Source organism: Aegilops tauschii, chromosome 6, assembly GCF_002575655.3.
Source record: "Aegilops tauschii subsp. strangulata cultivar AL8/78 chromosome 6, Aet v6.0, whole genome shotgun sequence".
In the NCBI taxonomy this organism is placed as follows: Eukaryota; Viridiplantae; Streptophyta; class Magnoliopsida; order Poales; family Poaceae; genus Aegilops; species Aegilops tauschii.
Genome location: NC_053040.3, coordinates 290,674,585 through 290,697,394, shown reverse-complemented (window position 1 = coordinate 290,697,394; position 22,810 = coordinate 290,674,585). Strand labels below are relative to the sequence as shown.

Genomic DNA, 22,810 nt, shown 5'->3' with positions numbered 1-22,810 from the left:
ATTAGACTACTGCTGCCAATACTGTTTTATTTTTGTTTCTCTTCTTCCACTTCTTGCCTTTAACTGTTTGTTTTGTAGCACTCTTCTTAAGTATCTCTGCCTTTTAAAATTGTATTATGAAGTTCACAGTGAACTTTTGAACTGTTAGTGAGTTATAGGCATCATTTTTGAAATATATTGCCCGTCTCTCCCCATCAGCTTAAGCTTTTGGGTGAAATGGTTAGGTGCATGCAATTCAATTTGGTAATCAGAGCCAAGAGATGTTGAGTTCAAGACCTGGCCAAAATGCTATTAATAAATATAGTTGCAACCTACGTCGATACCATGTCGACATAGGGAAATATATTGCCCACTTTTCTCCATCAGTTTAAGCTTTTGGGTGAATTGATTTGGTGCATGCAGTTCAATAATCATGAATCTACTTCTGGCATTTTCGACAACTCCTTAGTTTCTCTGATTAGCTAAGCTGTGTTTTGGCGCAAATCAGTTGTTTTTGAAAAAATAAATTTTGATGTGTTTAGTGGGAAAGATTGTATAATGAATGCTGCAATGCAGGATGAACAAAATGGTCGACGCCTTTCAAATTTTGGTGCTCCCGATCAATGTTTGAAGGATACCGAACCCCCAAATACACCGTCCAATATAACTTTACTTGATGGTCATGATAATGACACTTCGGTGTGCTCTACATCAGTATCTTATTCAGTGCAGTTTACAATTGATAAGCTTAGGAGAAGAAGAAAACGCGGTTTTATTGTATCACATGAAAACAGAGTCCATTGTTCTGAGAAAACTGCAAGGTAACACGTATGCTGTTGTTATAAACAAGTTCTGTTGCCATCAGGAGTTTGGTTTTTGACTACTTTAATTGTCTTCGCCTAGGTGTTATAAAGCCGCAACACTGGATAATTATGTACCAAATGACGACGAGGGAAAATCTAATTATTTAGCTGCAGCCACCAATGAGTTGGACAGGTTTTTCAGCAAAGATAATTTTGGAGAAATGAAGGTTCTTGAAATAGCTCCATATTCTTAATATTCTCATTTTCTTTCAGTGGTTCCATATAACATTATATTTGTTAAACCATTTGCCTGATGAATGAGTCTTAGGTGAACGGTGATGACTGTGCCTAGTTTCCTTGCAAGATTAGTTTTTCTTTCTGAAATGACATGTTAAAACAGTTCTGATGCACTCAGTAATTGGGAGGAGCCATAATGGATGTTAGCAATCATGATTTGTGAAATTGGATATTATGTCCAATCGGTGCTTTTGGAGTGGTCACATATAGAATTTGCCATACGTTGTATCCAGAGAGAACTTGATCTATTGGAATTGTAGTATGCTGAGTACCATAGGGTCATGTTGCTGTTCCAATTTTACAAGCACCTTGCAGATGTTCGAATTGTAGTATCCAGAGAGAACTTGATCTGTTGGAGTTGTATCCAGAGAGAACTTGATCTATTGGAATTTTGTAGTATGTTCCTGTTCAAGGCAACTGCCAAGTACCATAGGGTCATGTTGCTGTTACAATTTTACAAGCACCTTGCAGATGTGGACTGTACTTTCAAGAAATCTGTTGTTATGACCTTGTTGTTTATTTGCTCGAATTTGACAGTCATCGTTCTTGTAAAACAAGTGGCAATATTCAAAGCATTGTGTTATATGCAGTTATTTCTTAGGATACTAACTATCTCATCTTCAGGTTGTTGGGCAGTTTAATCTCGGTTTTATCATCGGAAAGCTGGAACAAGACCTATTTATTGTAGATCAGGTACATCTACATATTTTTCAGTGTAACAGTGACACCATTATACAAATCCCAAGATATATGAGTAGCACCCCTCAAGGTACCTCATATCGTTTTTTTTTTGTTCTCAAGCATGCTGCTGATGAGAAGTACAACTTTGAGAGCCTGTCACAGTCAACAACGTTAAACATACAGCCTCTTCTTCAGTGAGTAAACAAGCCCCATTATTTTCCTGTGTTATTCTGTACATGGAACTTCTCAAGCCCAGGGTCGGGAGCTAGGACTTCTGAGGTGAACAGTCCCTCAAAGTAACCCTGTATCAGAGATGCTAACTGGTCATTACCTTCGATCCTGTTGCCGTTTGAGTCATTCAGAAACTTTATTATGTTCTTCTTTTTTCTCCGTTGCAAAATGATGTGATGAAAGAAGCTCGTATTTCGGTCTCCATGGCGGTTTGGCAAAAATAACATCAACTCGTGAATGGTTATGGTAGGGTAGTTCAAGGAATGACTTTACAATGTCCATGTTTATCCATACCTTCCGTAGCTTTTTTTTTCTCTTGCATTGGAGGAGGTTTCTGATTGTGTTCTAACGCTAGGCCACTGAGACTTGAACTTTCACCGGAGGAAGAAGTTATCGTATCTATGCACATGAACACTATCAGGTACATTTCCTTTGTCCTACTACTTCGATTCTGACTGCTCAAAAAGTGGATCTAAGTATCTAAACGCCGATACGATGGACACCCGCCCACACGACCCTGTGTGGCATACCCCGCAGGCAGCCCACACGACTTTGTGTGGGCGAATATTAGAACTGCCCACACGTGTGGCAGGAGGAGCATCCTACCACACGACTCCTTCGGTGCAATGGGATCGATCTCACGTACGAATTCGTTTGACAGGGAACCCACACCCCACACGCCTCCATCAGATCAGATCCCTTTTCCCTATGAAAAAAAGGAACAAAAAGCCCACTAATAACAAATTAAATGAAAAGGCCCAGTTTTTGGTTTTTTCTGTACAAATAAAAGCCCAGATTTTGCTCAGATACTAAAAAATGCCATCAGCTGCTTTGAAAATAGCAGAAAATGTCATTCGAGTTTAACCAAACTATTTGCCATTATATTTGTTTTTTAACAATGGCAAAGGTTTATGAACACATATATAATGCCCAAAATGAAATATGGCAAATCTGCCATGACAACAAAAATCATATTGCCATGTGAAAAAACGCAAAAAGTTGAAAAATTCATGTGAAAAGAACACACAAATTTGACAAGACAATAAAAGATAAAAATGCAATTGCATTTTTAATTAAAAATGCCATGAAAGTTTAATCAAAATTGCCGTGTTTTGAAGGAGAATTTTGCCGTGTGTGAGAAAAAACACAAAATGTTGAAAATCAAGTATGAACAAAGAGATTTGCCATGGCAGATTGGTATCAAAGAATTGCCGTGTTTTGTATGATGAATTTAATGTGTGTTGAAAAACACAAAAAGTTTGGAATTCAACTATGAACAAGAAACTTCTCATGGCAAATTCGTATCAAAACTTGCCACGACGAAATTCATGTAAACTAAATTTGCCATGAACAAGAAAAATTGCCATGGCAGATTCATATTGAAACTTGCCATGGCAGAAAAAACAATTTAAACTAAATTGCCATGATCAATAAAATAAATTTGCCATGAATTGTAAACTAAATTTGCCATGAACCAATAAACTAAAATTTGCCATGATCAATAAACCAAATTTGTATCAAAACTAGGCACGGCAGACTTATATCAATAATTGCCATGTTCTGGTATGATGAATTTGCCATGTGTGTAAAAAACAGAAAAGTTAAAAAATCATAAATACGAACAGGAAAATTGGCACGGCAGAAATTCACGTAAACTAATTTTGCCATGACCAAGAAAAATTGCCATGGCTGATTCATATTGAAACTTGCCATGGCAGAAAAAAATCATGTAAACTAAATTGCCCTGATTTGAAAACGTATCAAAACTTGGCATGGCAGATTTGTATCAAGAATTGCCATGTTTTGGTATGATGAATTTGCCGTGTGTGTAAAAAACACAAAAGGTTGAAAATCAAAAAATATGAACGAGAAAATTGCCATGGCAAATTCGTATCAAGAATTGCCGCTTGTTTGTATGGTGAATTTGTCGTGTGTGAAAAAAGCACAAAAAGTTGAAAGTCCAGTATAAACAAGAAAAATGCCATGGTAGATTCGTATCAAAACTTGCCACGGCGAAATTCACGTAAACTAAAATTTGCCACGATTTGAAAACTAAATTCACCATGACTAGTAAACTAAATTTGCCATGAACCAAATAAACAAAATTTGACATGATCAAATAAAATCAGTTTGCCATGATCAATAAACTAATTTTGCCATGGCCAATGAACTAAATTTGCCATTATCAACAAACTAAAATTGCCGTGGTTAACTAAGAAACAAAAGCATAAAGATTGTCGTGGGCGTGTTAAAAAAAACTAAATTTGCCATGACTAGTAAACTAAGTTTGCCATGAACCAAATAAACTAAATTTGACATGATCAAATAAAATCAGTTTGCCATGATCAATAAACTAAATTTGCCTTGGTCAATAAACTAAATTTGCCATTATCAACAAACTAAATTTGCCGTGGTTAAGTAAGAAACAGAAGCATAAACATTGTCGTGGGCGTGTTAAAAAAACGAAATTTGCCATGACTAGTAAACTAAATTTTCCATGAACCAAATAAACTAAATTTGACATGATCAAATAAAATCAGTTTGCCATGATCAATAAACTAAATTTGCCATGGTGTTTTGCTTATAAATAGAAATATACGTTATAGAATTGCCATCGATAAAAGTTTAACAACTTCCATGATTTCTGACCTCAATCTAACCACATGTATTCTGTAAATAACAACACCAGATAATTAACAGGCCTTGTGACCTGGGGTACTACTACAGGTACACATGTTTAAGCTATGTGACCAACTTAAAATGCCATGGGTGTTAAATTTGCCATGTCTCCGAAATTTACCATGGCATCATAAAAAATTGCCATGACTAAAGTTGCCATCACTGCATGCTCGAAAACTGCCCATGGAAACTACAGACTATCCATCCAATTCTAAACAAAGGCTAAATTATCAGATTCAAAACTGTACTCAGATGATTGATCAAACAAAAATCATCGCCCTGCTGCCGTGTGCATGAACACACAACACACGAAACTGAGAGAGGGAAAATCAAACCTCCATGGCATCGGGTGCCGGAGGAGCACGGAGCAGACGGGCCTTCCTGAAGATCACATCGAGCACGCGGATGTCGCCGTGATTGCAGTAGTTGCTGGGCTGCCGCGACGCCCTGACGAACAAGCCGTTGCCTCCCACGACCACAAGCCCATCGATGTTGACGACGAACACGGGGTGGCGCTTGCCCACCGGGTCGAGTAGCTCCGGCCCGCGCCTGCGCCCACCACGGAGGCCGAGCCCCACTAGGGACACCCGCCGGCCCGCCGCCGTCGTTCTCGGGGCAGGAGTTGGCGAGTAGCGCGGCGGCAGCACGCAGATAGACTGGCGCGCGGCGGAGCTCAAACCCCAGAAGTAGCCGCGCGCGCTCGCCTCCTCCGCTTCAGCCATCCGGCCCCCTGGACCTCCCCCTCACAGTCGAGAAAACCACGCAGCTCTCCCTCACCGCCACCCAAGCCGCCATGGGAGAAGGGGGATCCACCCGGTGCTCACCACCAACGCGCCCCTCCCCGTCCCTCACGCCTGCCACCGCCCATCTCGCCGGCCACCTACTGGTCACCACAAAGATACATATGAGAGGGGATTACGAGCAGAGGGGAAGAAGAGGAGCGGCACGGGGCGGTGGGAAGAAACCTGGCTCGCTAGTCGGCGTTCGCCGGCCACCGGAGGTGTGGGCGAGGCGCCGGGGTCGCTCGGGGTTGAGCTCCTTGGCGCGTGGTCGCCGTCGATGCGGGGGAAAGGCTCCGCCACAGCTGCTCTAGCGAGTGGAGTGGGGGTGGGGGGCCTGAGGCGAGAGGATAAGGTGCGCTGGTCCTCGGCAGATGCATGAAGATTCCACATTTAACGCGTTCGGGCCGAATTGTCAACTGCCACACGCGTTCGGGCGAGGAGTGTTTCGCCCGCACAACACCGTTTGCTTACGTGGCTTTTGACCCGGATGGCAATTGCTGTAAAATTCGTGCAAACGGATCGAACGGCATCGAGTGCGTGTGGGCGGGTTTCTAAATGCCACACGTGTGGGTGTTAGTATTTCCCCAACTTTAATATTGAAATGTGTAGTCTTTAATGCAGTAACCATCAGTTGCCTGTTTGACAGATGTTTGGTTATAGTTACATTCAGTATATGGTTCTTCAAAGAACATGTGAAGTACTGTTTCTTCCCCAAAAGCTGTTATTTTGGACATGGGCATGGTCTTCAAACTACAAATTTGACTACTATTTCTATCAAGACCATTGTTATGAAACCCGTTAAAAGTGGTATCCATGATTCAAAATTTCCTTGCCAAGCTACATGAAACAGATTTCCGGACATCCATAGTAAAAGTACATTCTGCGAAAGCACTTGCCGAGACTAATATATGCATGTGCTTTCAAGTATCTGATCCAAATATTTTTGTTTGACTTTACCTATGTCCAAAACGACAGCTAATACTTAACCGGAGGGAGTAACACATAACCTATGCTATCCATACATCTGTTGTTGTTTTGTTCTTCAAGGGGAAGTTTTCTGCTTATATCTGGTTCTTGAAAATATCAATTCATGCATGATAAATTATTAATTGCACCAGCTAGGTGTATTTATTTTTGATAAGTGCATACCATCTTGATTCTTGAATCATGCATGGTCCTTCATCCCTCCTGTAGACACGCTGTATTGACAGAAGACATGCTATATCTTTCTAGTTTTAATCAATAGTGTTTGGAGGTGATTAAATCCTAGGTAGCTCACATTCTTTCTTCTGTCACCTTGTTTCAGAAAAAATGGTTTTGTTTTAGCAGAAGATTTGCATGCTTCTCCTGGCAGTCATTATCTTTTGAAAGCTGTACCGTTTAGTAAAAATATTACATTTGGTGTTCAAGGTAATTACTTATTCTTGTACCATGTCTGATTTTACGCTCGTAAAAAACTCAAAACTGTAGACTTACTTTCATTTCCCTTGATTTAGATGTGAAGGAGCTGATTTGCATGCTTTCTGACAGTCAAGGTGACTGTTCAATAATTAGTAGCTATAAGATGGATAAAACTGACTCTGTTTGCCCTTCGAGGGTTCGTGCCATGTTCGCTTCGAGGGCTTGCCGAATGTCTACTATGATTGGCGATCCACTGACGAAAACCGAAATGAAGAAGGTAATTACAAATATTCGGCTGCGGTGACCTAGATAGATCCTTCCTGAAAATACACGTGTTAGTTTAGTTTAGATGTGACTTGGGTGTTTTCAGAAGCATAATCCAATGCTTGCTTTAGTCCATTTGTGCAGCCACTCACTATCCAGAAAGAGGTATTGCTTCAAACGATGAATTAATGTTTGCTTTTGCACTTCAGATACTGAAAAATCTGACAGGACTAAGGTCCCCTTGGAATTGCCCGCACGGGAGGCCGACAATGCGGCATCTTGCAGATCTGACTAGTATAAGGTTCAAAGGTAAAGGACTGTGCCGTCCACTGTAGCATTCTTTTCTATTTACATGGCGGTTTATTGCAAGGCCAAGTGGTTAGCCAGTAGTATAAAGCCCGAATGTGTGGTTGTTAGTTCCAAACATTGTGGACTCACATCTTGTACTTGTACATGACTGCAACTGCCCCTATTTACCGCTCTTTTGTTTATATTTGATTTATATATAAAGGATATCTCATGTTTTCACAGAAGCAAATTGAAGCGGTGCTGAGAAGTTTCATTGCGTAAAAGGAAGAAAATCCATTGACGCTCATGAGGATTTTATCGGCAACTCCTTGGGTTCACGGGAATATGGCAGGATCTGGGGTGACGTTTTGACAATTGTTCAAGTGACTGGCGGTCGCGTGGCTTGTTTTCCGCTGCTACGGAGAGCCCGCTTGGAATATCGTTTCCCCTCCTTAAAACATTGGCTGGTTAGAAAACGTCGGGTAGGCTTGTAAGAGGTGGTTGGTTCATTGTATTAGGCCTGTAATGTTTACGCTTGTATCCTCGTTTAGGCTCGTAATCAGCCGATTTATGGTTGCTGCTGTTATACACCTGTGAGCTAAATGCAGTTGTATAAAGTTACACCAGTTCTAAACGGAGCCTGAGGGCGAGCTTGGGAACGGTCAACAGTGTATTCAAATGCGGAGGTGTTTAACTTACGCCTGTATCATACCGGCCACTGAGTAATTTTGAGCTGGAAACAGAATGAAGAGGCAAGGAATATATTTTTTGCAGGGGTATTTCAAAGTAAAATGATAATCCAAACAGGGCCTGAATGGTAGAAGGTTTCCTGCTCCTTGGCGAGCAGTTTGTATTTTTTTGAGCCTGCTAAGTTTGCAGCGTATGTTGCCGAACACACGCTCACGCTTTGTGCATGTATGTATCTCAGGCTGCCGTAGCCACTTGGTTTAAATTGACTATTAACATGGGATGTGGTAAATAGTCGGCATGTTAGTGCAGGATCAAGAAACAGAGGAGGCAACAGGTGCACTTCCGCTTAGATCTCTAGCCGCCACCTCCTCCTCCACAAAAAAGCCAGGGTTTCTGCCTCCCGCTGACGCCGCCGCAATCTGCCTCCTCTCCGGTGGCCCTAGGGCCATGGGGGCGCGGTGGATCTTGGCAAGGGTCGGCGGAAGGGCTCTGTTTTTAGTCATTTTTTTCAGTTTTGCTAGAGTTTGTGTCCTGAAGACGAGACGGTGGTGGCTCCCTGAAGATGGAATAGAGGTCTCCTCGCCTAGCCCCTGTTCCGGCGGTGCGTCTAGCATCGTTGGTGGGCGTGTGGAGGTGTGTCTCCGGCGGATCTATCGATGGTGGATTTGTTCAGATCTCGTCGTTATTCGTCTACATTCGTATGTCTTCGGGTTGGATCCTTTTTATCTACATTATTCTTTATCTGCGGCGGTTGCTGTTCTGGTGTGCTGGTCCTACGGGGCCTTAGCACGGCGACTTCCCGGCTTTGTGCCGGACTCCAACGATGGAGGGGTGATGACGGCGACGCGCCTTCGGCTCGCTTCAGTGCTTGTAGTCGTCGCTAGGTGGTCTACAAATCTGGATGTATTTTTTATTTCTAGTATTCGTTGTACTGCCATGATTGAAGATGAATAGATTGAAAAATTTCTGAAAAAAAATAGCCGGCATGTTCTGTTTTATTGAGTTGGAAATAGACGACATGTATACTCCCATACTCCCTCTATAAAGAAATACGAGAGGGATTTGGTCACTAAAATAGTGATCTAAATTATAGGCATGTACATCATATTTTGTTAATCAATTAATGGTTGAAGTCTTTCACTAATACTTCCTCCGTTTCAAAATATAGTGCTTCCTATATCCCTGTGCTTCAATTTTGACCATAAATTTAACCAACGAGACCGACTGCGGCGGGAGAAAAAAAATTATACCAGTTCCCGCCGCAGTCGGTCTCGTTGGTTAAATTTATAGTCAGAGTTAGACCTCGAAAAACGCGGACTCACTATATTTTGAAATAAAGGGAGTGTGCTTCCATGGCCCCAATTTGAAAAAAAAGACAATCAATTCAAATGGTACAAAAAAATCATATTTTTTTGTAAATGGGAGTAGTGTAGTTATTTTATAAATATTTCAGACCCAAATTCAAAGTACACATCAAGAAACAACAAAGACAAATCAAGATGTAAACCTTGTAGTTTTTTAATACTATTCATGCTTTTGTTTTTATTGACACTATTGATGCTGAATTTTTCTTTTTCTTTTCTTTAAATGTACTTTGAATTTCGCTCTGATTTTTTTTGGAGTTGTAGACACATGTGTTATGGACATTCACAAACTTTTTTATAGAGCTTCTTGTAGCGTTTATTAAATTTAACCTTTTCAAGTTGTTATCATGGGAGCATGTAACTGGTGGTATCACTTGATATTGACTTATAAACCTGATCAAAAGGAGTATATCTCAAAGAGTATATGTTTGGTAATGATTTCGTTACCATTTTCTTTTTCTTTTCCAGATCTATACTTTTCATTGTCCTGACCTGAACTTATGATTTTTTTTCTTCAGAAAATGACAACTTGAATTTATGTTAAAAAAAAAACTTGAATCAACACACTCTACCGATCGATCGCAATTCGACGGGTGAAACGGACTCTATTTCCACACTTTACCTGTCTGCCGACGCACCCTGCTCCCCTTCTACCTCCACGCCCGAACCTCCGAGCTAAGTGAAGAACTCCAAAACCCTAGCCATGCAGAAGCAGACGGGCAAGTCCGGTGGAGGCGGCGGTTCCGCCGCGGCCAAGCGCGGCCGCCCGTTCGGAAGCACCACCGGCAGTGGGGCTGCAGCCGCGGCCGCGGCGGCTGCCGTCGGCGACCCGGCGGCGCCGGCCGCCCTCGTCGGGCCTTCCCTCCATGTCCTCACGGCTCTCTCCGGTGAGCTTCTCCTTCGCCTCTTCTTAACCTGCAAACCGAGAATCCGGTGGGTTCTAGGACATTAATGGTGGCAAACCACATGTTGGACCCTCGAATTGGAGTCGACTTGTCGCGGGGGGGGGGGGGGGGGGGGGGGGGGGGGGCGTGGCGGAATTAGGAATTCTCTATTTCAGCCGCAGCTGCAATACTGCGAGTAATTACATGCCAACTATTGAAACGAAACACACAGGTTAAGCCTTGGATCTAAGATTTGCATATCAGAGCCCACGTTATGGGAAGACAGAGGGACGCTTTGACTCCGAGTGCTGGTTCGCCTCGGTTAATCATGTCTTGTGGATGTCTTGTTGGGAATCACCATATCTGGTGATTGTCAAGTGTAATGTTGGAATTAAAACTGCCATCAGCAGCATGATAAAGAAGTAAGAACAAGAGTTAATTGTTGAAAACGAGAGACCTCATCATTCTTCTGCCCCCTTCAGATCCCGGCTCATACCTCACAAACCATAGCTTCAGTCGGAAATCATATGCCTTCCCAAGCTGGTAGCAAATTTGATCCTAATAGACAATATTTGAGCACACAAGCATATGCTTTTTCGAAGCTGTGTGCTGTAAAAAAACCAAAGCACCTAGCAAGATTACTTTCAGATTAGATCTTCCCCGTTCCAATTCTTGGACACGTAATTCTGGCTTCAGCAGAACAATGACTAATCTATAGGATACTGACCGAGCCGAGGCTGCTCTGACCATGATAGATACCTAGGCTTTTTTAGATTGATCAAAATCATACAATAAACGTGAACATGAAACTTGTTTTGTTCTTAGGGAAAAGGTGCACGTTACGGTAAAATAGTTTGTTGCAAATGCAAAAGTTCATTAGTGATGTTTAATCACATTTATCTCTTCAGCATACAATACTTTGGTGGGGTTTAGTGCCAATATTTCATGGCTTCGCTTCGCATTATGCTGGATCATGATAATCCCGTTGAGTTGAGCACGCTTTGCATAATTGTGTGTTTGAATACCTTTTTTTTTCTTGGCCAAATTGGAAACAGACTTTTTGTGCTCTGCACATATGAGATGAAATGAGAGGGGTCAACCTGTGTTTGGTTTATCTGCATTTTAAGATGAAATGTGAAATGTGAGAGGTCAAATATTGGATAAGAGGATCTATCTACGTTTATTTTATCCAGAGTAATATATGTTTTAATATCTTCTGTTTCCACAACAGCCAAGAAATTAGGAGCACACAGCATATCATAGCAACCACAAGAGCCTGCATGATGATTAATTTTCATGTTTCTATTTGTGCTTGCACGAGAAAATGTGAATGAACTCGAGCACGGGCTGTGAATGCATGTACATGTGTTGTGGTTTTCCCATTCATCAAACAAGATATATTTTGGCTGAGTAGTTTAGGAATTGCGCCGCGGTATTTATATTTTATTTTCTCTGTGACCAGCTGTTGTCACAGATGCAGACAGCCCTTGTTGTTCCAGTTTACTCAGACAAGAGGTTGTTGGCCTGTTAGTAATTTTTTGTCCCATTTGATACAGATGATGCCTCACTTCTGTGACATGAGCTTGAAATGCATGATCTGTCTTTTCTAGTATGCTTAATGGTTACCTCCATGACTATTTGGCAGAAGGCAAGTTAACTTCTTTTTGTTGTGGTTTTTCCAGATCAGAACAATAAAAGAATTGTCCTTGCATTGCAAAGTGGGTTGAAGAGTGAGATATTATGGGCATTGAACGCCCTCACAGTACTCTCTTTTAAGGAGAAGGATGACCTCCGACGGGATACAACACCTCTTGCTAAAGTTCCTGGGCTATTGGATGCCCTCCTTCAAGTTGTAGGTGCTTAGTTCCTGTTCTTCCTCTCCAGCTTGATCTAGTTGTTACTGGATCATGCATTGTATGCTTAGTTCAGGTTCCCAATTCCTTTGGCATTCACTGCTTAATTTGTTTGCACTATTGTTCATTTAAAATAATTAACTAGTCTAGTATAATTTGTTAAATTTAATTAATCAAGCTATATTTAAAATAATTAATTTAGTTAGTCATCCTTTATCGTCAACATTGGGAAAAAGTGTGATGTTCTCAAGCAAAATCTAGGATTTGGCGTCATTGTCGTAGCTGTAGAGAAAATTCTGAAGATATGTTTTGTTATTTACACATACCATTTGTTGATTGGTTGCCGAAGTTTTTATATTTAATTTGACTTCTAAGAGCATCTCCAACAGATGATGTAAAATACATCACCAAAAAGAGCTAGATGTAAAATTTACATCACCAAAAAGTGGGGTTTACATCACCAAAAAACACCCAACTCCAACAGATGATGTATAATAGATGATGTAAAACTAGTTGAATTACTACATGGGGGTTGTGCGGCGCGGCGGCGATGGGTTCTCCAAATCGAGCGACGGCGCGGCGGCGGCCGAGCGGCTTCAATTCTGCCAAAAACGAGGCGTGCGGTGGCGGGGAAGTGGCGGAGTCACAGGGAGATGATTGGAAGATGGAGGCGGAGGCTGTGTGAGCGCCGGCGGGGACGGAGATGCTTCAAATCTGTGGCGGCGCGGCGGCGGAGCTGCTTCGATTCCGGTGATTTCGAGGCGTGTGGCGGTGGAAAAGCGGCAGATCCGGTGGCCACGGGGGTGGGGAGGCCGGATCTGGCGGCGGGAGGCAGGGCGGTCGCATGGTGGGAGGGGGGAGTGAAGGTTCCAGTGGCACTTGGGCTTTGCGCAGTGCGGCTGCGTTTTACATCTAGATGTAAAATCTGCCCCCAAGTGATGTATATTTGCATCCCTTGGTGATGCATTTTACATCAGATAAACCCAGATGTAATTTTTTTGCATCTACATCATCTGTTGGAGTACCTTTTTGGGCCTTGGTGATGTATATTTCTGTTATCTATACATCTACATTATCTGTTGGAGATGCTCTAAGGTTTTTGCACAAGACTAAGTTCTACAGTCTGCTAAGTTGTGTGTTTATATTGGTTTCCAGTTTTCCACGAAAAGAGGTAATTCTTTTATCGGGCTGTACTATTGGTTTTTCCTTGCATTCTGTTTGATGCTCTGTCATCTTATACAGATTGATGACTGGCGAGATATTGCAATGCCTAGGGACCATACAAAACCACCAAGAGTAAGAACTTTGGGTGTCAATACAACAATCTCAGGATTTGGTCTTGAAAACGTTGGGAAAGTATACTCGGACAGCACCACGTATGTCATTATTGATCTCATCAATATCTTGAGTACCCATCTCACTTTTCATGATTCGCGCAACATACTTATATTCTTTGAAATATGGTAATTTCAGTCCTCCAAATGATCAATCAAAGATAGAGAGCTCCACTATCACAAAGAAGAGATCTGCAGGATTTTTGTTTGATGAAGATGGTCTTTTTAATATTGATGATGAAGGGCGGACAGAGAGGCAACAGTGTGCTGTTGCGGCCTCCAATATAATCCGCAATTTTTCTTTCATGCCAGAAAATGAGACTATCATGGTCCAGCATAGACATTGCTTGGAGACTATATTTCAGTGCTTAGAAGACCAAAATGCAGGTAAAATTTCATACTAGGTTATTGTCCTTAGTTTTTAATTCCCAGGCATCTATGCTATGTTCCTTTTATTCAGTTCCTCTATTCTAAATGTACAAATTAATTTGTCCTTGATTGAATATGTGATTTTAAAATATGACTGGATATATCTGTGCCAATTTTCTTGTGTGTTGATTATGTTACTGCAAATGACACCTATGTATCCTTCATTTGAGCTGCAGATGCTTTCATCCAAATATTTATTATTAATGTCACCTATTTGATTTTTGTGCTGGGGTTTATAGAGCAAAATAGAAATGTCACAAAGTTGCCATTTGTTGCTTCATATACTAATTTGATTGAATCTCCGTAGTGGATCAGATGAGTTGTCCTAGGACTATGTATTGCTAAGACAACAGTTCCGTTACTTGCAACAAATATTGTGAGACTTGAAAACTTATCTTTGTGTGCATTTCTACCATCTGACAGAAGACGATGAGCTCATAACAAACATGCTGGAGGCCCTTGTTAATTTAGCACCTGTGCTGGACCTGAGAATCTTGAGCTCGTCAAAGCCATCATATATTAAAATGACGTGAGATAGAAGTTCATCACGAGTGTTTTTCTCAATCTTTCCCTTTTATGTTGTTCCTTATTGTTTTCCTTGGCTTTCTACAAGACAGTGAGAAAAGCGCAGTTCATGCCATAATGGGCATGCTTTCCTCTTCAATAAAAGCATGGCATTGTGCTGCTGCTGAATTGATTGGGCGGCTGATAATCAATCCAGACAATGAATCGTTTCTTGTTCCTGTGATTTCACAGGTAAATCCTTCGTTTAGCAGGCAGAGTCCTCTATTTACTATTTTATGCTATATGGATGGATGATTTTAAATAAAGCTATTTACTTGATATACAGATATACAGGAGATTGGTTGATCTGTTGAGCGTGCCAGCATTTGATGCACAGGCTGCTGCTGTTAGCGCCCTCTACAACGTATCAGAAGTGAACATGGATTGTAGACTGAAGCTGGCTAGTGAGCGATGGTAAAATCTGTTTGATTTTGTCAGTGATAGCATACCTTGATGCAATTTTTTGATTTGTTATTTCATTGTTGATTGAAACAGGGCTGTGGATAGGCTCCTAAAGATCGTGAAGGCACCACACCCTGTGTCGGAGGTCTGTAGGAAAGCAGCGGTGATACTGGAGAGCCTCGTCTCGGAGCCTCAAAACAGGATGCACCTCCTGGTTCACGAGAATAACTTTGCTGAGATCCTGACGTCGGAAGGGAAATACTCGGACACTTTTGCTCGGATTCTGTACGAGCTGACTGCGAGGCCGAGCAACAAGGTGACGTCTGGTCAAGCTATCTGGGGAAACATAAACTGATGCATGTGCTGACCCCTTGACGTGTCGTTAAAATCTGTATCATTTTAGTTTCTGACTGTATGTAACAAGTACTACTACTTAGCTCCATATGATGTGTTTGTTTTAGAACTTTGTTTAAGGCAGGCCTGGGTGCTACAGTAGAACGCAGCATGTCTCCTGTGATGTATGTATCCTGCTAGAATACAGCCGGCCCCTGCACCCATTTGCTTTGAACCGAAGCTAGTGCAATCCTGTCCCTGTAAGCAATGCTGCAGTAAGCTACGGTCTTCAATTAAGACTTGAATATTTGAGGCATAACTGCATAAGCTTTATTTTGTAATGCTTTTTTATACTATTATGACGAGAAAGAGAAGACTTTGTTGACCACTCAGGGGCGGCACTGTAGCCAGTAAGAGCGAGAAGATGTAGATGCAAAAGGTAAAAACACCTCTTCAACAGATGGTGTAAATGCAAAAAAATTACATCTTCGCCTTTTGGAGATGTAAAATACAATACCTCACGATGCAAATTTGCATCTTCGTCATATGAAGATGTAAAAACGCAACTGCTCGCCAATTGCCCATCTATCGATTCGGTGGGCAATTGGCGAGCAGTTGCGTTTTTACATCTTTATATGACAAAGATGCAAAACTGCTCGCCAATTGCCCATCTATCGATTCGGTGGGCAATTGGCGAGCAGTTGCGTTTTTACATCTTTATATGACAAAGATGCAAATTTGCACCGTGAGCGATTCGGTCCCACTGAGTTTGCCTGACCAACTCTCTGTTTGCTTATTACAGAAATCGGTCTCACCGAGTTTATGTGATCGGTCTCACCGAGATTACGTTATGCCCTAACCCTAATAAAATCGGTCCCATTGAGTTGACATGTCGGTCCCACCGAAAATCCTAACGTTCACATTTTGAACTAAATATCTGACCGAGTTTCATGATTCGGTTCCATCGAGTTTGGTAAATTGTGTGTAACAGTTATATTTTCTGTGGAGGCTATATATACCCCTCCACCCACTCTTCATTCGTGGAGAGAACCATCAGAATGTGCCTACACTTTCAGCATACATTTTCTGAGAGAGAACCATCTACTCATGTGTTGAGACCAAAATATTTCATTCCAACCACAAAAATCTTGATCTCTAACCTTTCCCAAGTTGCTTTCCACTCAAATCATCTTTCCAACAAATTCAAATATGTGAGAGAGAGTTGAGTGTTGGGGAGACTATTATTTGAAACACAAGAGCAAGGAGTTCATTATCAACACACCATCTATTACCTTTTGGAGAGTGGTGTCTCCTAGATTGGTTATGTGTCACTTGGGAGCCTCCAACAAGATTGTGGAGTTGAACCAAGGAGTTTGTACGGGTAAGGAGATCGCCTACTTCGTGAAGATCTACCCTAGTGAGGCAAGTCTTTTGTGGATGATGGCCATGGTGGGATAGACAAGGTTGCTTCTTCGTGGACCCTTCGTGGGTGGAGCCCTCCGTGGACTCGCGCAGCCATTACCCTTCGTGGGTTCAAGTCTCCATCAACGTGGATGTACGATAGCACCACCTATCGGAACCACGGAAAAAAAAATCTCCGTGTCTACATTGCGTTTGCTCCCTCCAAACTCCTCCCTTTACCTTCATATGCAAATGTTTTACATTCCGCTGCTATACTCTTAGACTTGCATGTGTAGGTTGATTGCTTGACTTATGCTAAGTTGCTAAAATCTGCCAAAACTTAAAATTGGGAAAAGACTAGATTTTTATTTGGTCAAGTAGTCTAATCATCCCCCTCTAGACATACTTTCGATCATAGTGGTATCAGAGCTTTGGCCTTCATTTGCCTTGATTTCCATAGCTTTTGGTGATCATAGCCTTGGTTTCACAACCTAGGATAGTATGGCGTCTAGCGAGGGAAATTACCACCGTAGAGGTCCTTACTTTGATGGTACTAATTTTGCTAATTGGAAGCATAAGATGAAAATGCATATTCTTGGACATAACCCCGCCATTTGGGCTATTGTGTGTATTGGCTTGCAAGTTGAATTCTTTGATGGGAGAGAACCGAACTGTGAAGCTACCGCGGAAGAGTTGAAGATGCTGCAATACAATGCTCAAGCTTGCGATGTCCTCTTGAACGGATTGTGCCCCGAAGAATTCAACAAAATCAGCCGTCTTGAGAATGCAAAGGAATTTGGGATAGTTTGATTGATATGCACGAAGGTACCGACTCCGTCAAGGAATCCAAATTGGATGTGCTTCAAAGTCAACTTGACAAGTTCAAAATGAAGGATGGTGAAGGTGTCACTGAAATGTACTCTAGGCTTGCTCTCATCACAAATGAGATTGCCGGCTTAGGAAGTGAAGAGATGACCGATGGATTCATCATCAAGAAGATTCTAAGAGCCTTGGATGGAAAATATGATACCGTGTGCACATTGATCCAAATGATGCCAAATTACAAAGATCTCAAGCCAACGGAAGTCACTGGAAGAATTATTGCTCATGAGATGTCACTCAAGGATAAGGAAGAGCTTCACAACAAGTCAAGTGGTGCTTACAAAGCCTCACGTGATGCTCCTACATCATCAAGTGAGAAACAAACCTTCAATGAGGAATTGAGCCTAATGGTGAAGAACTTCAACAAGTTCTACAATAGTAGAAGCAAAGATAGAAGTTCCAAGTCAAGGTCCTATAATTACAAAAGATCTTCGAGTCATGAGCGTAATTGCTACAATTGTGGAAGACCCGGACACTACTCCAATGAGTGTACGTCTCCCTACAAAAGAAGAGAAGATTCACCTAAAAGGAGAAGTAGAAGAGAAGAATCACCTCCAAGAGAGATAAGGAGTAGAGATGATCGTTATGAACGAAGAACCTCTCGGAGAAGCAAGGATTCGGAAAGGAAGGACAAATCATCAAAGAGCTACACAAAACGAAGACATCAAGCTCATGTTGGTGAATGGGTATCCGGCTCCGACTCCGACCATCACTCCGAAAAAAGTTATCACTCCGACTCCGAATATACTCAAGATGAAGGTGTTGCCGGTCTAGCACTTGTGTCAACCAACTCCTATGACATATTTGATTCACCAAATGAAGGAATTGGAAGATGCTTCATGGCTAAAGGCCCAAAGGTATCACACCCCGAGTATGTTGATTTCAATAGTGATGAAGATGATTTGCTAGGTGATGATGATTTACTTGTTGATAACTCTAGTGATGAAGATGAAATTGCTATTAATCATACTAATCAAGATAAAACGGATGATGATGATGATAAGAAGGAGAGTGAGCGTATAACTAAAGAACTAAACACTCTTAAGTTAGCTCATGAAACTACCTTGGAAGATCATTGAGAACTCTTAAAGACTCATGAGAAGCTACGCTTTGAAAAGTTCAACCTTGAGCAAGAGCATGGGTTCTTAAAAGCAATCAATGATGATCTTCACAAGAAAAGTTCTTCTTACATTGCCAAGCGTTTACTCTTGTCTACTTACACGCCACAAGTAAAATCTAGCAACAAGAGTAAGAAAGATTCTTCTTCTAGTAGTAACAATAATCATGTTAAATCCAACATTGTTGCTTCTAGTAGTTCTCTTGATTCCACTAATGATTCTCTTAGCCAAGTTACACTTGAGCAAGAAAATAGCTTATTGAAGGGAATTATAGAGAAAGGTTTTACAAGAGCCTTGCCGGGAGTAAGCAATTTGAGGAAATTGTACGCAAGCAAGGAAGGCACCGGAAGAATCAAGGTGTTGGTTTTGAATGAAAGTTAAATGCCAATGGAGTTGAGTGGGAAGAAGATCAATACCCCAAGACGAAGTTTGTTCCTCAACAAGAGAAGTATGATCCTACTTCTTTCCAAGGGACACAATCTCAAGATGATCTTCCACCACAAGACCACAAGCAAAAGGGCAAGGACATGCTTCAAGAGGAGATTGATGCATTTGAAGAAGCTCTCAAGGCCTTGGTCAAGTGGGTTCCCAAGACTACATCAAGTTCTACTTCATCAAGTACGACTACAACTCCAAGGATTCTCATCAAGATGATGTGGATCCCGAAGAAGAAGAACTAGAGAGTTCTTGAGGGTGACTCCGCCAACATACTTCACTCATATCATTTTGGCGAGAATAAGTGCAAACAACTTTCACATCTTGCACTAGTTCAAGGAGTCACAAACCCTCTTGTTGGTAAGACAAGGGACAAGGTAACCTAATGCTTTCATGGACATCATCTTGTGTGAACATCACTCTATGTCTATGGATATCCTTGTTTGTTCCTTGTGGGACTAACCCGTGTAGGTATTGAAAGTGCAACTTACTTCAATGGATTGCTCCAAATGATCTACATCAACATTGAGCATCCACATCTTCAACATCTACATGAAGTCATCATCGACAAAACCCAATGTTAGTTCATCCCTCTTAGGGGGGATATCACATCTAGGGGGAGCTTTACTCTAAAAATTGAGCTAAAAAAATTCTAATGGTGTGAACACAACAATGCTTTATGTAAAGGTGGTAACCCCACTTGTGCTTAAACGATGAGTATGACCTATGATCAAATGTTCTCATTTGAGTCCTAAGTCAATATACTCATATATAGATGAACTAGTCATCGCCAATTGTTTGATAGATGCTAGAGTGTTTGTGCATGCTTTGTCACATATTTCATTTGCCATTTTATTGTGTGAGCATGTTGATTGCATATTTTACTCATTCGAGGACATCCATTTGTTGTTTTGATTGTTTGGCTCTTTTTCTTTTGCCAAATGGATGGACAAGAATGCCTAAGAACTTCTTCTAGCTATCTATGCTTTTCTCGTCTCAAACTCTATTCATGCTACATCACAAAGTTTGATCAAGTTAGATTCGAACACTCTGTGTGACGAGCACTCGGAGTTCCTGATTTTTCATAGACTTAAACTTCCAAAACCTTGGGTCACTGGACATCGTGCTCGCGCCGCCTGGAGCGCGGGGTCGAGGGCTTCGTGGGCAGGTGGCGCCGCCCGGGCCGGCCAGGCTGCCTAGCGGTCGGAGTCAGCCCTTGGGTCGCCGGACATCGTGGCCACGGAGCGTCGACAAGTCGATTGGCGGAGAAGAAGCTCCGGCGCACGCCTACCTGGCGCGCCAAATGTTGGATGTGGGGTTCCGGCAAACCCTTAAGGTTCAAACTCTGGGGTGCGCGCGAAGTCTTTCCCTCCTACCAATCCACGCCCTAGCTCACTAAGATCTCGCGGACGAACTCGACGAACTCGCAACACAGAAAGGCACGAGATTTATACTGGTTCGGGCCACCGTTGTGGTGTAATACCCTACTCCAGTGTGGTGGTGGTGGATTGCCTCTTGGGCTGATGATGAACAGTACAAGGGGAAGAACAGCCTCCTGAGGTTGAGGTGTTCTTGTGGCTAGGGTAGGCTCTCGATCAGATCAGATCAGGCTGCGATGCCCCTACTGTGATGGCTAGTTCTACTTATATAGGCCCTGGTCCTCTCCCCAAATATTGAGCGAGAAGGGAGCCAACAACGGCAGGCAAATTTGAAGGGGGACAGTTAGTACAAGCTATCCTGACAAAAGTGGTCTTCGCGTGCGAAAGGCTCTGGTGGTGACGCCGTCTTGGGCTCCACGATGACCTCCGTCCTGCCGTCCTTCTGGTCTTGGTCTCGTTGCACCGATATGGCAACCTTTGCCTGATGCCTTGGTACTCCTCGCCTGCGCTTGCCTCCTTATCACCAAAGAGGAAACAAGGACGCTGTGCGTGCTGGCGCCCGCCTGATCTCGATCGTCATGGCTCACGTCACGAGAGCCTCTGAGGTTTGCCCCGCCTTGATATCTCCGCTCCTCATGAGCCCGCCTAGAGGGGCCGCTCCTGAGGAGATCCTGCGTCGTCCGCCTCGCGAGGCTTGGCCCCTCGCGAGGGTCTTGGGTGCCTTGTTGATGAAGATGTGTCGTACGGCCCGCTGACTTAGCCACGCCATGGGCCGCAGGCAGGCAAGTCTGGGGACCCCCGTTCCCAGAACGCCGACAGAACTATTTGCGTTGAGACATGAGAATAGAAATGGTTCAAATGAACAAGATGTGTGTGATACGAGGCAAACAGGTCTGTAATCGGAAACGTGTGCGAAGACCGATAACAACACAGACGATTACTGCTAACAATCCGTGTGTGTTGTGAGCAAACGATTATTGGTATACAATTGTGAGTGATTGATGAAAACATCACCAACGGGTTCCATTGTTTAGTTTGTGTGCGATGTGATTTTCTTTGTCTGCACAACATCTACGCTCTGTCTACAGAGCATCAACATATATACTTAAAAAGACAGCATTGCATAACCAAATTAAGCATATAATTACACAAGTGACTACACACATAACATTTCCACACACCAAAGAAAGCGATTACATGCATACTAAAGTAGGAGAAATGAGGATCTAATCATCTACTTATTGTTGCGGCGCGGCCAAGCGTCATCCACCCTCACCCCGCGGCAAGTGCGAGCCGCTGCAAGGGCAACAAGCCACGCCGCAGCGATGGCGCCGCATTCACGGCGAGAGCAGGCAAACATGCGAGCAGCGCTCACGGTGGCGCGAGAGCTGCTGCGGTGCCGCCTGATGGAGAGCGGCCGGGATACACTGCTGGAACGCGTTGCCGAGCTGCTGGATGCAGCGGCATCGGGAGCACCGCCCTTCTGTCATCAGCTTCCTCCTTAGGCCGCTACAGGGTCTCACGGCAGGCCCGGCTGCGACCACGCACCATCAGGTGTGCTAGGGGGCTTCATCAACACCAGCACGGCCGGCGGCGCCGGGGGCTCTGTCGCCCCCATGCCGCCCGCGGCAAGCATGAGCACAAGCGTCACCTCCCATGGCCCAAGTGGGATGCCGTGCTATCATCCTCAGGATGCCACGCTGGGCCGGGCAACATGAAGTGTGGGGCACTACGGCGAGGTGTTCGGGGTGACGGCCCCGGAAGCCTACGTGCCCCGCATGATGGACCAGGATTACGCACAGGAGGACGATCTTGGCTCGTTCATCGGAGAAGGTTGGGAAGAAGAGGCGCTGGGAGTTGAGGCCTTCCAGGAGCCGCCGGGGAACCACCACGACTGCGTGTGCAACGACAACTACAGGGTACCCCTAATCCCTCAGGAGCAAGCTTACGCTAACCATGAGTCGCAGGAGGAACAGATCACCACAACGGCTGGCGACCCCAGCTCGGTGGCCTCCCTGCCAGCAGGGGGATCGCGTTGGGGGCTGCAGGAGAGGGGTCGGGAGCCAGGCCCCTCCCCACGGCGCGCGAAGCCAGGGGACACCCGGAGGTAGGCCCTCTGCCGGGGAGGTGCCGGCGAGCCTTCCCCCGGCAGAGGACCCGTGGTCGCCGAGGGCACCGCTGGCGTCCCCTTTTCCCCCTTTGTGTCATCCTGGTAGCCGGTCGGCTCAAAGGTGGTTGAGGTTGGTGCAAGGCGGGCCCCTCGTCTGGCGATATGAAGCAAGGCCGGTACCTGTGAAGAAGGCCCAGTGCCTGTGAAGCTCGCCGCCCGTGACACTC

The 22,810-nt window shown here is 43.5% G+C and overlaps 2 protein-coding genes and 1 long non-coding RNA gene across 7 annotated transcripts in view; 2 read left to right on the top strand and 1 right to left on the bottom strand.

Annotated features, from left to right (window-relative positions):
- The window catches only part of LOC109768520 (DNA mismatch repair protein PMS1), a 10,530-nt gene extending 2,491 nt beyond the window's left edge, over positions 1-8,039 (top strand). The window contains exons 4-13 of one of the 5 annotated variants that reach the window (XM_073501422.1): positions 556-800; positions 883-1,009; positions 1,704-1,772; positions 1,881-1,954; positions 2,175-2,237; positions 2,347-2,412; positions 6,759-6,862; positions 6,949-7,130; positions 7,327-7,426; positions 7,649-8,039. In XM_073501422.1, the coding sequence (XP_073357523.1) occupies positions 556-800; positions 883-1,009; positions 1,704-1,772; positions 1,881-1,954; positions 2,175-2,237; positions 2,347-2,412; positions 6,759-6,862; positions 6,949-7,130; positions 7,327-7,426; positions 7,649-7,659 (1,041 nt within the window). In that variant the 3' untranslated portion in view covers positions 7,660-8,039. Of the gene's footprint in view, positions 1-555; positions 801-882; positions 1,010-1,703; positions 1,773-1,880; positions 2,084-2,174; positions 2,238-2,346; positions 2,413-6,758; positions 6,863-6,948; positions 7,131-7,326; positions 7,427-7,648 lie in introns of all 5 variants that reach the window. The other 4 variants (XR_012187776.1, XR_012187775.1, XM_020327252.4 and 1 more) reach the window with 4 other exon arrangements.
- Positions 2,721-5,816, bottom strand: LOC141025627 (uncharacterized). The gene is made up of 2 exons (XR_012187777.1): positions 5,636-5,816; positions 2,721-5,553 (listed from the first exon to the last, which is right to left on the bottom strand). It is a non-coding gene; the product is annotated as an uncharacterized lncRNA (long non-coding RNA).
- Positions 8,040-10,020: 1,981 nt separating the features above from the next.
- On the top strand, positions 10,021-15,577 carry LOC109768518 (armadillo repeat-containing protein LFR). Its single transcript, XM_020327250.4, has 8 exons — positions 10,021-10,346; positions 12,026-12,195; positions 13,439-13,572; positions 13,670-13,917; positions 14,383-14,488; positions 14,577-14,715; positions 14,810-14,937; positions 15,019-15,577. The coding sequence occupies exons 1-8, from the start codon at positions 10,163-10,165 to the stop codon at positions 15,278-15,280; spliced, it is 1,371 nt and encodes a 456-aa protein (XP_020182839.1). The 5' UTR covers positions 10,021-10,162; the 3' UTR covers positions 15,281-15,577.
- Positions 15,578-22,810: the final 7,233 nt, after the last annotated feature.

Coding starts and splice junctions, on each gene's coding strand:
- LOC109768518 (XM_020327250.4), top strand. CDS start 10,163: ATGCAGAAGCAGACGGGCAAGTCCGGTGGAGGCGGCGGTTCCGCCGCG. Junction 10,347..12,025: donor TGTCCTCACGGCTCTCTCCG/GTGAGCTTCTCC, acceptor TGGTTTTTCCAG/ATCAGAACAATAAAAGAATT. Junction 12,196..13,438: donor TGGATGCCCTCCTTCAAGTT/GTAGGTGCTTAG, acceptor CATCTTATACAG/ATTGATGACTGGCGAGATAT.